The 16,548-nt window shown below is 35.1% G+C and overlaps 2 protein-coding genes across 2 annotated transcripts; one reads left to right on the forward strand and one right to left on the reverse strand.

Moving 5' to 3' along the window:
- Window positions 1-5,718: 5,718 nt before the first annotated feature.
- Window positions 5,719-8,217, reverse strand: LOC113332303. The gene is made up of 6 exons (XM_026578862.1): window positions 7,488-8,217; window positions 7,223-7,359; window positions 6,976-7,087; window positions 6,708-6,855; window positions 6,485-6,599; window positions 5,719-6,159 (listed from the first exon to the last, which is right to left on the reverse strand). The coding sequence occupies exons 1-6, from the start codon at window positions 8,215-8,217 to the stop codon at window positions 5,719-5,721; spliced, it is 1,683 nt and encodes a 560-aa protein (XP_026434647.1).
- Window positions 8,218-14,366: 6,149 nt separating this feature from the next.
- Window positions 14,367-15,973, forward strand: LOC113332304 (omega-hydroxypalmitate O-feruloyl transferase-like). The gene is made up of 3 exons (XM_026578863.1): window positions 14,367-14,795; window positions 15,043-15,200; window positions 15,382-15,973. Exons 1-3 carry the CDS (start codon window positions 14,367-14,369, stop codon window positions 15,971-15,973), a joined length of 1,179 nt encoding a protein of 392 aa, XP_026434648.1.
- The last annotated feature ends 575 nt before the right edge of the window (window positions 15,974-16,548 follow it).

Below are 16,548 nucleotides of genomic sequence, written 5' to 3' on the forward strand. Positions count from 1 at the left end.
TTACCTTTAATATCATCGGGCTTATAGAAGACAATCTTAAATGGGCATCCTATCTTCTTGGTATTGCTTCGGTATTTCCTATTCGTCTTCCGTACGTACTTACTATTCTTTCCCTCGTGACTCTTTCGCGTCCCACCTCGCTCACAAATCATTTCAAATCGAGTGTCACTAACATGATTATTTTGAACTACTACGCACATGTTATCTTTTGCCTTGTTCATAAGCCATTCCTTTGCCTCCTTCTTACTTCCAAATGTCTAAACGTGCATAAAATAAAACAAATCTAATAAGCATAACCATTTAACATATAAATTTTGAAAAAAAAAGTAGTAATGAGTATACCAAATCGTTTGCATAGTATAGGGAAGTGTCGGGCCTCAAATAGAAAGCATCAACAAACTCTTCAACGGCCTGCATATGAAAGCAACAAATTATTATGCAATAATCGGAGGTTATTAAATAAGTCAAACTGCCGAATATACTATATTCGGAATCCTATCGGTTACCCAAAACACCCGATTTATGCAAATGAATGTACACTGTTTATTGAGTGAAAAAAAAAGATATAATCAGAAGCTAAAATATATAGTAAAACAACCGAATATAAATAGCCGGGAGATAACTTTAATCGATAAACATCCGATTTTCATGTTTTCGGAAATTTTATTTTGAGGCCACTGTTATATTCGGCAGTCAAATAATGTTAAACTATTACCGATTGTAAAGGATAAGAATACTGAGTTTTGAAATTTTTTGAGGAATTCGTTTTTGGGGCCATTCGAGGGTAAATAACTCTACATAACTACCGAATGTAGATTTGTTTGGAAAACCAGTTTGGGGTTTTTTCTCATATTCGACAGTAAACTACTATCTTGGAACTACCGAATATACATATTTGGTACTCTGTGTGTTATATTCGTAAGTTTATTCGAGAAATTATCTACCGAATCTGGATAGTTCATGGCATTCAATGCATGCAATAATCGGTTTTTCTTGTTTACAAAAGCACACAAACGCATGCAAATCGAGTATTTGAGTTTCTTAACACAATACCTGTGTTTTACATGCATCGTTAGCTTTAATATCAGGCGATTCTCCATTTTCTTCCATGAAAGGGTCGTCTAGGTTTTCCTCTCCACAAAAGTTTGGATCATTCAACATATACCCCAAATCGTCTTCGCCATGATTCTCACCTTCTTCTTCATATCCATCCATTTTTGTAGTGATAAAATGGGTTTTCCCTTTTTTTCTTCACCTCCTTCTCTATAACTCTAACAACTCAAAAATGAAAAATAAATGGAAAAAATGAAACAGAAATCATTCTAATACTGCACCGACTACAATCGGAAGTCTGGGTAATATTTTGGCTTCCGATTGAAATCGGAGGATAAAAATGTTATCATATCCTCCGAATATATAAGGGTAATTTTGTCATTACGAATTACGCGAGATAAGGGATGGCTACATTTTCCCTTTGGGTGACCTTTCTTGTTTTATTGTTGGCCCCTAAATCCTTGAGTGGCCCCTAAAAACGTGAGGCTATTCTGAGCCTATTTTTCATTGAGCTATAATCATTGAAGTAGTGAATAGGGTCATTAATACAATGATCTCTCCTAGTTTATGAGTGTTTTCTATAACATTGGGAATTCTCTACTCAAGGTATAGTTTATGAAGGGTTATCTCAAAAACCTCACTAGTTATATCAAAGTTTTCAGGAAGAACTGAGAAGTTATAGACCTGAATCAAAAACGTATCTCCAAAAATCACTCTAGTTACTTTCCAAAGAACATTGATCATTTCACAACGAGATTCAAACTTAGTTAGATAAAAACCTCTACCAAGATTGCTTACATAGAGTTCACCATATAACTCCTATCTATACCTTAAAGCATTTATTAAAAAGAAAGAGTTTTTATCCATTTTAGTTAAAAAAACAACCAACTAATTGGTCTTTCCATTGTCTAACAGGAGGAAAGGCACCCCTAGCATGATTTCTAAAAAGAGTATTAAAATTTACATCTCTGGATCCACAGTTAGACATAGAGATAACAACATAAACCAAACCAGGAACTTTATAACTAACAACAAGCAAAACTAATGCAATATAAAAACTAAGCATCGATTTACTTTTTCTTGATTTTCAAAATATAAATCAACTCATTAAACTAACTCAATCATTAATCATAATTATTTTTATTAATCAAGTTCAAATCAAGAATATATTTACCATTCGTAAAAGTAATTAAATAACAAGTTATAAGCGCAGATGTCAGTGTGGTACAGTTGTAAAGTGGTAAAGTTGTCGGGTGATGATACCATCGATCTGATTTCGAAACTCGTCAGCATCGGGATGGTGGGAATTTCACTTTCTTTTCCTAGCTACCTAGGATTGTGAACCTCTTTGGGGTTCAAACTTTAATATAATCTCTGGGCTTTAAACCCAATTTTTTTTAAAAAATAAAATAAAATAAAAATAAGTTATGGTCCTTATGGACTTCATAATCCTATTTTTTTCATTCTGTGATCCCAAAAACTCACCTGCGGTTAGGGGTGAGCAAGAAGTCCGGAACCGCGGATTTCACCCGTATCCGTCCGCAAAATTGCTGATGAAACTCAATCCGCAAGATCTGTGGGCCGGACGAGGGTGAATTTTTCAAATCCGCATTTTTTAGCGGTTTGGTAATGGTTGGACTTTGAAACTCGCAGATTCACCCACACCCGCAATAACCACAAGAAGAATGCTTTTCTTCCGCAATTGAAGTTAGCAAGGAAAGACAAGGAACTTTCAGGTTCAACACAAGTGTTGCATTGTGCAAGCAGGAAAATATCAGTGAAGACTCTTCAGATTTATCAACACAAGTGCTGCACTGTGCAAGCAGAGAAATATCAGAAAGACTCTAGATTTTATTTTCGGGCTCTAGTCGTACTGCACCGAGCTATTCAATATTATTCAAACTTCAAGGAGAGCTACTTTGATATTCAAAATCCGACAGATTTGTAAACAGTAGTGACTGAACATTTAAGCCATAAATAAAATCAAAATGTAGCTATTCTTCCAAATCAAGAGCAAGTTAAGAAAAAAATATGCAGCCTTTATTACTAATACTACATTTTTCCATTGATCAACATCAAAATAGTTCTCATAACATAAACTCGTACATAGTTCAAGCAAAGACTCCTTTTCTTCCACATTTCTACCTTCAAGGTTTCCAGTTAATACAAGGATAAGAAAATCAACAAAGTGGAGAAAAGTATATAGCTAAAGACATGTTTTTTTTTTTCAAAACTAAATCTGCGGTTAATCCGCATACGTTCCGCATCACCCGCTAATCCGCGGATGATTGGGCCGAACACGGATGGATTTTTCAAATCCGTAAGTTTGACGGATTGGACGCGGATGACCCCTAATATGCATCCGTCCGTCTGTTGCACACCCCTATCCGATCTAGCTCATATAATAAGATTCTTCTCTAAAATCTGAATCCAGACAGGCACACACCTTTTCCTTAGGCACATACCAAAAGCCAGTTCCCGTGCCCATGCCCAGATATATCCTTTGATAAGAACCTCCTGACAGAATCTTCATTTTCATCTTATCCTCTCAAGTCTTAACGAGAGAACCCAGAGAAGACAAGTTCCCCTCTAAAACCTATAAGCGCGATTCTAAAACCTAACTTCCCCCTAGATCCTGTAAGTGCGATCACAAAACGTAATCTTTTTCCCCCAATTTTTCATTTCGCAGTTTGTATATGCACTTCATTGATTTGGGATATGATCATCTTAATCAATGGGGGAGATCAAAAACCCCTTTCTCTGTGCTCACATCTTCTTCATGTGTCAGGAGGATATATGATGTAGGACATCTGCGTCTGTATCAACAATGATTGCTGATCCCTTGCGTTTGTATCAACAACCATTGTTGATCCCTTGCGTCTGTTTTAGCTTACTTGCTTTGCAAGTCCTTTTACTTTCCTAGTTTAGGTAGAATTCCTTTTTCTTTTCTTTTTAGTCGGTCATGCTAGCCTATATAAAAGCAAAGCCTTCTTCTTTTTAGATTCTTATCTAGAAACAGATCCTTAAACCCGCTTCCGCAAACTCAAAACCTTATTCCTATTATAAAAAAAAAAAAAAACAACCTAGTTTTCTTATTCTTTTACTTGTTTGGTCATGAAGAAAGTAAATATGGAAAATCTTTTGCAGCTTAGACCAGAGTTATCAACAAGTATTCAAAAATATAAGGAGGAAATAATGATGAATCGTCGTATAGTTTATCGCCGTGTAGAAGATGAAAGGAAAATAAATAGACTTTATTGTGTCAGAGAAGATGCAAAAGAAAGACTGGAGAAGCTTGAAGAGTATCTGATTGCTATCGTTAAACGTGAAAGGGCTGAAGCTGAACGTAAAAAACGTGAAAAGTTTACTTTGGCTGAAGCTGAACATAAAAATCTTGCTTTAGCTAAACGTGAGTATGACCTTGCTATGGCCAAACTTTCCGGTCAAACAATTCCAGAGAAATCATCGTCTTCTAATGCTTCTATAGCTATTTCAACAACATCAGTTAGCGAGGAAGAGAGAGAAGTTACAGTTCCTGAAATTTCGTCTTTTACTCACGAAGTTTTGTTATCATATGCGGGTGTTAAAGATGTTTCGACTACATCTCTTCCTGATAAAGAAAAAAAAACTCAAGGGAACAAAGCTCCTCTTATTTCTAAAGAGAGTAATGATGAACCAATTACAAGAGCAAAATTTGAAGATTTTGTGGAATGTTTTAGACAGTTCGATGAGGTTCTGTTTGAACCAGTTCTTATTATAAAGGTTACTTCTGAAAAGAGCAAAGAAGACCAAGAGGATCCTTTTCTTACTAAAGGAAATCAGCTCAAGGTTTCGCATGTTTCACAGGAGTTTACTGATTCATCATCAACTCAAGAGGAGTTATCGTTTTCCAATGGTTCTTTAGCTGTTGTTTCGGCTACATCCGTAGGTGAGGAAAATACAAAATCTACTACTCAAGATAAAGAAGAACATAATCAAGTTATAGATGTTTCCTTTTCAGCTCACAAAGATTCGACATCATCTGAAGGTAATGAAATTGGGTGTACTAATGAGAAGGACGAAGTACCGCATGTTTCTCAAGAACTTATTGGTAAGTCTTTGGATCTTAGCTCTGATGTTTATATGCATGTTCATTCTTTTGTTGATAATAATCAAGTGTTTGATCAAGTGGGTGCACGAATGGTATTGCTTTCAAACCCTAATAAGGTTCAACTGATGGAATTAACCCAGCAGAATTCTTTTGTGTTATCTGATATGTATATCCATGTGAGTGAACAACTATATATGAAATATATTTTTGTGGAAGATTTAATTGGTAGACAAGTTTTAGCTAAACAATTATTGTTGGATTTGAAAAGCCTCATGTGCATTGTACATTCCGGTGATAAAATTTTGGTTCAAGAGAAGTTTGTAGAATGGTCTACACCAAAAGGTATTGGATGGAATTTTCCTAAATTTCCTTCCATTACAGTGACGATATCCCTGTATGATGTTCAACGAAAGCATTCGTGGAAGAATTCCAAGATCGCTGGAAGAATTCATGGTCGAGTTTCAGTTCTAATGCATTTAACAGACAAGTCCGGGTTGTTGATGAAACCCCTTTGCCACTAGTCTTGCTTTATATTTGTCCAGTGAACCATCTGCATTATATTTGATCCTGAAGACCTATTTGCAGCCAACTACATTTTGTTCAGGTGAAGAAGGCACATAAGACCAAGTACCAGGATTAAGTAAAGCTTCATGTTCCTGAAAAGGGGCTACCTTCCATTTTGGATTCTTTATTGCTTGAGAAAAGCATGTTGGAACTGGAGATGTTGTATCACTTAAGTAAGCTGCAGGCAATAAATTTTTAGTGGCAAGCATAGTTTTTGGTTTAAACACACCTCTCTTAGCCCTAGTAATCATGGAATGATCATTTTGAGGAATGACTTTAGTTGTAGTAGTGGGAGTGAAGGTAGTGAGTATTGGAGGAGGAACTGACTCGGAAATTGAAGGAGCAGTAGAAGCATCACAAGTAGGAATGATGGATGGAACAGTTGTAGAAATAGTATGAGATGAAAACGTTTTGAAAGGAAAACTGGATTCATTGAATAAGACATATATACTCTTCCAGTGGTGAAATCATAGCATCTATAACCTTTGTGATAAAGACTATATCCTAGAAAGACACAGTGTTTACTTCTAGGTTGTAACTTATTTGATGTATATGGTTTCAGCCATGAAAAGCAGGAGCAACCAAAGACTTTCAAAAAATCATAATTAGGAGATTTATGAAAGAGAAATTCAAAGGAGATACAAAGTTTAGAGCTTTTTCTGGTAATCTATTGATTAGATAATTTGCAGTTTGAAAAACCTCTACCCAAAACATGGCAGGGAGACCAGATTGAATCAAAAGAGTTCTACCAATGTCCAAAATATGTTTGTGTTTTACCTCAGCAACACCATTTTGCTCAGGTGTTTTGGGACAAGAAAAATCATGAAGAATTCCTTTTTGAGTAAGATAAGCTTTAAGAAGATTGCCAGTAAATTCACCACCATTGTCAGTTCTAATGCATTTAACAGACAAAGAAAGGAAGTTTCCAATTTGAGTGACAAAATTAATGAAGACTTGTCTGAAATCATATTTATTAACTAGTGGAAAGATCCAACAATACTTGGAGTACTCATGTACAACATTAGCATAGTAGTATGAGCCTGAAAGAAAGCTGACATGACAGGGACCCCATAAGTCCATATGAAGAAGCTCTAAAGGTTGAGCAGCAACAGTATTAGAAAGACTAAAAGGAAATTTGTGCATTCTTCCTAGTTTACAGTCATTACAAAATAAAGGTGTGCTAGAGACTTTAGGTAGTTGTAATTGATGGCACAGTGTTTGAAAGGTTTGAAAAGATGGATGTCCAAGTCTTTTGTGTAGAATATCACTGGTGATGAGAGAAATGGAGTATGTAACAAGAGCAGTGTGTGAATTGAATTGAATAGGGTAAAGACCATTTTTATGTGGACCTTGCAAAATGATCCTCTGAGAGGTCAAGTCCTTCACATAAAAACCAAAAGAATCAAAAGTTAAAGAGCAGTGGTTGTCTGTTGTAAATTTGTGAACTGACAAAAGGTTTTGATAGGCTTTTGGCACGACTAAAATGTTATTGAGAGTAAAGGAATGATCATTCACATGTTTTAATGAGTGACCAATATGAGAGATGTGCATAATTCGGCCACTAGTCGTTGAAATCATCTCAGCATTATCATAAGGAGAAGAAGTAGTCAGATTAGCATCATTAGAGGTGATGTGATTGTTAGCTCCACTATCTGCATACCAAGGAGAATCATCAAAAATATCTGCAGATGCTAACATTGCCTGAAGATTTGTTGGTGGATGTTGCCTTGATAGGAGAAATTAAGCCTTTGGTGACATTCAGTAGCATCATGATTCTTGCCTTTGCAGATTTGACAAGGTTCAATTTCAGAAGTAGTGCCTCTTCCATAGGAAGGTCTTGAGAAGAAATTAGGATTTGGATGTCGACCACCTCGACCTCTTGATCCACCTATATGAAAAACTGAGTTTGAGTATGAAGGTCTAGGAGTGTAACTAGAAGTAGGTTTGAACTGTTGATAATGTTGAGCCGCAAAAGCTTTGGCTTCAGAATCAGTTTTGGTATTTGTTACAACAATTTCTTCATTCATGAGCAGATTGAACAGTTCCTTGCTTGATACTGGCGGATTACGAATTTTAATGGAAGTAGCAAAGGAATGATACTCTAGAGGCAAGCCAGATAAAATAGTTGCCACCATTTCAGTGTCTGAAATTTGAGATCCTGCAGCTGCAAGTTGATCTTGAAGGCTTTTAATCTCCATTAGATATTTTGATACAAAACTACTCATTTTGAGAGATTGAAGCTTGGTACGAATATGAATCACATGAGTTGCAGAAGTATGAGCAAATCTTTCTTGAATGCTAAGCCACAATCCTCTAGAAGTAGCAGCACCAGCAACATAACCAATAGTTGAAACAGATTTTGTTGATTGGATCCCAAGAAGAAGAGTTGTATCTTCAGCAATCCAATCTTGATATTCAACTAGTTGAGCTCTTGTGGTTCCTTGATCAGGACATGGAAAAGAACCATCGATAAACTTTTCAACCTGGAATTTCTTGAAAAGTGGTAACATTAAAGCTTTCTAGGTGATGAAATTATCATCCTTGAGTTTCAAAGGGATTATATGAGCAATAGTATTGAGCTGAAGTGTGGAAATTCGAACAGTAGGGCTTTGATCCATTGAAAGAAATCAAGATTTGAGATAAAATTGAAAAACAGAAATCAAGATTTGAAAAAACAACGAAAGTGAATGAAGATAGAAGCTAGTATGATGAACCAAACATATCAAGAATTTGAGGAAATCTTGATAGAAGAATCGAATTTGAAAGAAAAAATCAAAAATAGATCTGATAAAATTTTGCAGGAAGTGAAGAAACAAAGAATACCGGAGAAAAAATAATCTTCACCCAAGAGAGTATCTGTGAATCACTGTTGCAAGAGAAAAAGAACACAGAGTTTTGTTGAAGATGAAGAAAAAATCACCATTGAAGAATCAAAAAGCTTAACCTGCTCTTGGTACCATAATGACAGGTGAAAAAAAAATGATATTTCATTGTTAATGAATATCAGTAATTGTTCTTACAAGAGTTTGTCAGAACATTACATTTATAATGAGAAACTAATCTACACTATACACGTATAGTCACAACAGAGATTGGTGGCAGAAAATATAAGTACAAACACTCTAAGTATAAGGGCACCATTAGCCATCACAGTTTCTTGTGGCATCCATTCATATTTGTTGGATCAGGGATTATTAATGCTAAGTGATGGATACGGTGTTAATATCATGATTGGTTTGATGACCTGCACCTCAAAGAATTTTTCTCTTTTCCGTGACACAGAAAAGGTGAATATTATTGGATTTGTTGTGCATCTTCCAACCTTGTCAAAAAGGGTCAAGGAGGATATCTTCGTGGAGAATCATTGTGTCTATCAAGGAAGTGTGACCATTCAAACTGGTGATTTCGTGAAGGAATACTTTCCAATATTTTTCAAGTTTTCCGAGCTCTCTTCGTCCATAGTGCATGCTGCGAAACTTCTACTCTTCTTCGTGACTAGAATATGGTATATCTTCCTGGAGTTGCTGTGTACATACCAAACTTGGAAGAAATATTTCACTTCGTTGCAGTTTAACACTCCCGCTAATGCGCTTAATCTCTATGGTTTAACTACACATCTCACGCCTAATCTGGCAAATGGCGTATTCGATAAGATCAATGGAAACGCTTCTGTTTGTATGAATCATGAACAAACTATTGAAGAGTATAATGAAGCACAGAGTTTATTACAAGAGGATATGCAGATATTTGAAGTGTTTAAACAGACACTTATTGACGATAAGGCTGGAATTTTCGAGGGTCATCAACCTGAACAAATGATGCATGGTTTTGTTCCAGTTCCTGTTTCCGAATTCAAGGAATATTACCTTGATATTTTAAAGTCAGCTTTACATACCGACCAGAATCAACCTGAGGTTTCCGAATCCAATGGTCGTATGGAACCAGTTTTGGTGGTGGTGTGCAAACTGTTAGGGATGCATGAATTACTGATTTTTCTAATGCCCAAGGTTGATAATCAAGGTGTTCGTTTCAACTTACGTAATGTCAATAGATGAAAACAATTAATTAGTGGTGATATAAGTATGTCACTTGAACATTTCTTATGGCTTGAGACTATGAAGTGGAGTAAGTCCAAACGGATACCGTGTGTTGATCAACTGGGTGATTTTCTGTTAACAAATTTCGAAATAGATCGAACTGCACAATTCGATTTTTCTTCTCCCGATACTTTTGGTAATTACTCTAAGAGGGGTAAAAATATGGAAAAATTGGAAAAATGTCCCATATTTCGATGCCCCATAGGGAAAATGCCCTATGGAAAAAAAGTTATGGGAAAATGCCCACCGTCTCCTTTTCCATCCATCTGCTATTAAATGGTCAATATCGTGATATTGATTGGTCAATATATCGTCTCTGGAGATTATGACAAGTGATGAAATGCCTGATCTAACCTTAAGGTTTCTTCGGTCAACACGTATATTGATCAACATTTTTCCAATCTCGAAATATCTTAATGGACCATAATTGCATTGTGTAAGATTTCAGAAAATATAAAAAAAATCTTCTCCTCGTAATAACAAAATAAAAAAGATGTTCTCCTCGTAGTTATAAAATAAAAAAAAATCTGTAAAAGACGGCGATCGAACCAGAGACTAAACTTGAGAGTTGTAGTGAGAAGAGATATGGTGAGTAAAACAGAGTAAGGAGAAACCAGAGACGATGATATTCTCCTTATAATGTTTGACTAGATAGTAACCCGTGCTTCGCATCGGGTCTGCTTTTATGTTCGTTCGGCTCCATATTAGTTCATTACACTTCCAATGAGCCGAGACACGATGGCAGAAGCAACAGTAGTGTCAATCTGATAAAAGTCTTTGCATATGAAAAAAGCAAAATGTTGAGGCGATGATGCGAGACGCATTTCAGTAGTCGTTAGTGGTGAGAAAATCAAAAGACTAAAACATACACAGAAAAAATGGAGAATCCGGAATCAAATTGTCATCGTGCTTGCTTTTATACGGCATAATACAAAAAGAATTTGTATATCGTAGATAGGTGCAACAACATTACAAAAAAAAAAAAAGGAGGTTTAGGAAGCCTCCTATCAAATTGTGTTAGTTTATTAATGGAAACAATTTCTCAAGCAACTCAAAACTGCATAAAATGGAACTCTAATTAATTCTCCATATTCTCAGTACTTTAAAAATTCCCTCCATATTACAGGATCCATGTCGCTATAACTATACGTTATCAATGAACAGCCATGACCTGAAACCAACATCAACAGTAAATTAGACTATGTCTATTTAGAATTTTCATTGACTTCAAAAATCCAAAACAAAATAACTGAATCATCCAATGGCGGTGCAAATTTAACTAACATGGCAGCATATATGTGAAAACATTTCAGTAGAGCATTATAAATTTTTTCACATGCCTAACATTTTCGGAAAAAAAAGAAAAGAAAAAAAAACATGACGTTGTGTCGCCAGTTTTTCGAATAGTCTCTCAAGCATTTTGCATACCTTATATAGATAAATTACCATATTACGTAGTAAGTACTCGTTGAGCACATATATGGTATGAATTGATTTAGGAAGAATGATAATCATTGTACACCAATGTCTCATCGAAGTGGTATGAATCATGACAAATCTCAACTAAAAGAATACTTGGTAGCTGCATAGTCGAATCATTCCATCATTATCAACAACATTAGCAGATTAAGTCATTCTTCACAAATATTTCCTTCAATGCAAATTCATTACTCTACCATGAGTAACCATAAAAAATTCCTTTTGGAATTAAATTTTCATTTGAATTGGTGATACCAAGATAGATGTGTAGACCATTCTTCTCCACAATATTACCGGATTTTTACAACAAATTCTTCCTGATAATAGCTTATGCTGAGATAGCTTTATGTGGAGTGAAAGTGACCCAACATTACATGAACAAAAGTAGGTTTAGAGAAGCAAAGGGACGTACCTCGTAAGCGAGTAAGCAGAATTCTCATCTTGGATCATTTGAAGAGTTCTTGCCATTACAAAGCGAGTATTTTTGATCAAACTGGATTTATTTACAGCAACAGAAAGGCTTCAAATGGCTGCAAAAAAAATGAGAATGAATTTCTTTTCAAAGTCAATAGATGATAATAAAATTTACAACAATGTTCTATATGGAATTCTCAAATTATCAATATTCTTCACCCTTTGCATGGACCTTAAACACAGAATGAAGAAAGTCTTACAGTATAATGTTATGAACATATATCATTAGACAGATTGTCAGCAAAAATTCTCTCAAGCTTAAGAAAGCATTTTCTGAAGGGTTAACGAAACAAATGCATATGTGGAAGACTAACCACAGGAAGATGCATTCGGTCATGTTAATTCAGTGGTTGCTGAAAGATATTCCAATATCTAGTAATGAGCCTCCAATAACTGTGTACATGGTGTCCATTTTTTGTTTCCTTTCAAGCTCATCTTTCTAACTGGATCACTGGTTAGAATATGTTTAGATTTAAACAAAAGGTGGGTTACGTGGGGTATTATCAGCATCAGAGAACTTTCTCGATTAAATTACCTCAAATAACCTGACTCTGAGTTTTAATTCCCATGATTGAAATTCTTTCACGAACTAAAGACGAATTATTACATCATTTGCATGTTTATGTATACTATCCACCTTGTTGCTTATGTCGTACATGGGGAAGTTCCTGGAAATTTTATTTGAATTCTAGAAATTAGCTTATACATATTGATTGAGGAAAATAAATAATAAAAAATTATAAATGTAAGAAACACATAGCTTATAAGGGCCTCTTTCTGCTTACCTCTGGTAGACATCATTAATCTATCTTTAACCATCATTAATCTATCTTTAACCTCTGCCTTTAAGAAATAAAAAAAAAAAAAAGTTATGCGTAAGGGGCAGCAATTCGTAGATGTTCTTCTTCCTATGAAAAATGAAAAAGCTCAGAATATCAACCACATTGCAGAAGAAACAAAATTGGTGTTAGCAAAAAGAAAATAAAGCAAAGAGATAACACGGTGTTTGAATGAAATATCACAAAATCAACCCCCACAACCTTAAAATCACAAAATTAAGAAGAATAAAGAAATAAAAGAGACGAATAGTTACCTGAATCTTTGTCTCAATGTTACCGATGGTGTCATAAACCAATAGAGTGAAAGCAGCTCGACATTTCCACAAACAGGTAATTTGTAAGAATTGAGAAAACCCCATAGAAATTACTTAATTAGTACAATAAAATTTAATAATCTGAATCAAAACCAATGTAGAGACCAAAACTAACTTGCGTATGAATAGAAGATCTTATATTTTTGCGGATGAATTAATTCAGTAAGAAGACGTTGAGCAGTAAGATGAACTGGTGGAAAAAGTGGAGGTTAATTTAGAAAAAGACAGATTAGTGTTGATGCGAATCTTGGCACCCGTGATTTGTGTACAAAACAGAGTTCAAATTGGAAGTAAATCCTATCTGAAATGGCTTACCTCAAAAAACAGTGTACAAAATTGATAATCATCACAACAGAATCCGAAATTTCCTAACCTAAATATGTGAGAGATTAAAAATCAAAATTAATAACCATGATGAATTTACAGAGATTGGAAACAGTGATGGAAGAATTTCCAAACCTGTTTATGGTGATTGTTTATTTGATTCTTCAAGGAGAACAATACCATACACCCAATTACTCAGGTTCAAGAACAAAGATAAAATCTAATATGAGTTGTGAAAAACAAAGCTAGCAGTTCTGATGCTGTTGTAGTTTGTTTTTAGTCGGGATCGTCAGTTACATAGAGAAAGTTTGGTTATGGGAAAATGGGTTAAGTGGGAGATGTTAAAGACGTGGAAGGAAGTACTAAAGTTAATTCTGTGGGGTTAGAATTAATGAGAAAGTTGTATTTCCTAAAACTCTCTAGTTAGATTGTCCACATCAGATTTTGGTAGGGTCAGAATGAATGAGAATGGAGAATTGAGTTTCACTTATCATCTTGTTAGATTTATTTTCTTGACTTTCTTTATGTTGTGTTTTTTTAGACATTGTTAGTGATGTTGATGTTTTTCTTTTTAAAGACACCTTTTAGTGGGAAAGTAAAATGCTTTGCTCTTAGTGTTACTGATTTTTGACTAAGAAAGTTCATACTTGAATTTTTCATTTCTGGTACTGATTTTTGACTAAGAAAGTTCATACTTCAAGTTTTCATGTAAGGAGATTTAATCTGTAGCTGTTCATCTAATTATCTTGCACGTGGCGAAATCCGTTCATCTAAAACGTGTGGTTTTTTGTTGGTAATAATACCTTCCCCATCCACACCATCCATGAACAAACTTAATGCCACTTTCCATCCATTTCTGAAAAAGAGCAATTTCGTATTTTAATCCGCACGTGTGAAGCCGCTCTGTGCATTATTTGACCATTTAACAGCAGATGGATGGAAGAGGAGACTGTGGGGCATTTTCCCATAACTTTTTTTCCATGAGCATTTTCCCTATGGGGCATCGAAATATGGGGCATTTTTCCAATTTTCCCATATCCTTTTGATGACTCTATATATGTATATCCTGAATCCCTGATACTCTAAATTATCCAACCAACAGCACTTTGATTCCCAGTTAAGAACAACAAAAATGTCCACTGAAGTACCAGTTTGTGTTTACAAGTCCCAACCAGCTCTAATCTTCCCTGAAAAACCAACTCCAAAATGTCCATTATATCTCTCTAACACGGATAATCTAAATTTTCTGAGGCATACTAAAGTCGAATTCATGTTTGTTTATAGAAAATCAATACCAATTAATAATTTAAAATCTTCTCTTTCTAAAGTTCTTTTTCATTACTATCCATTAGCTGGAAGGTTTAGAAATTGTGCAGAAGATGAGGATAGACTTGAAGTTGATTGTAATGGTAAAGGTGCTTTACTTGCTGAAGGATTCATGGATTTTACTGCTGATGAGTTTTTAGACGATAATGCATGGCTTGACATGGCTTGGAAGGACAAGCTCTTGTTTAAAGTTGATGCTAAAAGTGACTCGGATATTCCTCCTCTTGTGATTCAGGTATGAATTTCTCTCGTAGATGTTTCTTTGGCAAAGTGGCAAAATCAATAATAGATAATTTGACTGTGCTACTATTCCAGAATCGAAGTATGATTACATGGTAGTTTATAAATTTTTTATTAATTAACTTCTTATTGATCAATGATTATTTATCTCCTGACATTTTAACACTCATATTGGTTTCGACATTAATTAATTAGTAATAACGTTATTTAAATTCTTGAAATACAATATGTCGTCCATGTAGGTAACATATCTAAGCTGCGGAGGAATGTTGATGTGCATCCACATGAACCACTGTATTACTGATGGTGTTGGTGCATCAAAATTTTTGCACGATTGGGCACACCTACATGCTAAACCCAACATGGATCTTCCTATTTCCCCTGTCCACAACCATGGCCTGTTAAGACCTAGAAACCCTCTACAAATACCCTTCGATCATCCCGAATTCACAAACATTACCCAAGATTTTGATATCCCTAAATATTTTCAAACCCAACAATTGGCTCCTAGTTGCTTAGCCATAACACAATCTCATATACTACGTCTTCAAAACTCTATGTGAACCCTCAGTAAAATGCAGTACATTTGAAGCACTTGCTGCGCACGTCTGGCGCTGCTATATTAAAGCCTTAAATCTTCCTTCATCACTCAAAATCAAACTCTTGTTCCCAGCTATCATTAGGACAAAAATAGAACCAAATTTACCAAAAGGATATTACGGCAACAGTTTCATATACGCATGTGCTAAAACTACAGTTAAAGAAATAGTCACCGCTAAAGTGAATGATATTGTAAAACTAATTCAGAACAGTAAAAGAAGAGTATTGTCAAATGATTATGTGAGATCTATGATTGATATTATTGAAGAAAAAAACTTACAACTAGCTATGTCAACAACATTAGCTATATCTGATTGGAGAACGCTGGGGATCGAGAAATTGGATTTTGGTGAAGGTAAGCCTTTACATGCGGGTCAATTAAGTAGTGAGACTTGGTGTTTGTTTTTACCGCAGATTGGTGGCTGTAATGCCATAAAAGTTCTTGTTTCAATACCAAAGAAGATTGTGCACAAATTTGAATATTACATGATGAATGATATTCTCCAGAAAGATGACGAGTTGATCAATGGAGAGTTTGAGTTTGAAGGAAACAACATCAAGAGTAGGATATGAAGACTTATACGAACTCTGAAAGATTCTATTTCAGTAAACTGGTCTTTAATTTTCCTTCCAAGAAAATCAGTTAATTTGGGTTTGTTATTTGTGCATCTTTTAATAATGTGAACGAATCGATCTAAACCTTTTTATTAATTATTTAAGTATTCAGCTGAAACAAATGGACAAAACAGGTCGATTTACAGCCCCTCCTTTCGACCCTTTCAAATTCCAAAGTACAAATACTCCACAATATATAAGGTTGAGAGGGGGTGGTCTGTAACGTTTGTTTGATATTTGATCAGCTTTTTATGGAATCAACTCCACTGAGTCGGGGTTTGATCAGCACTTCTAATGACAGTTTCTTAAAACTTAAAAATCCCATTCTTTCACTCATCCACTTTTCCTATCTGTAGTAAGAATTTCAAACTCATCGGAGTACTCTTGCAAGAATCTAATGCAACAATTGAACAACCATTGATATACCGGGGAATATCCTAAGACCCATTCCAAATGGTACCAATTGTGTTGCCCCTTGAGATCCACATCTGCATTAATTACTAGTCAAGAATCTCTCAGGTCTAAACATTAAC

Source organism: Papaver somniferum, unplaced genomic scaffold (genome assembly GCF_003573695.1).
Source record: "Papaver somniferum cultivar HN1 unplaced genomic scaffold, ASM357369v1 unplaced-scaffold_131, whole genome shotgun sequence".
Taxonomy (NCBI): Eukaryota; Viridiplantae; Streptophyta; class Magnoliopsida; order Ranunculales; family Papaveraceae; genus Papaver; species Papaver somniferum.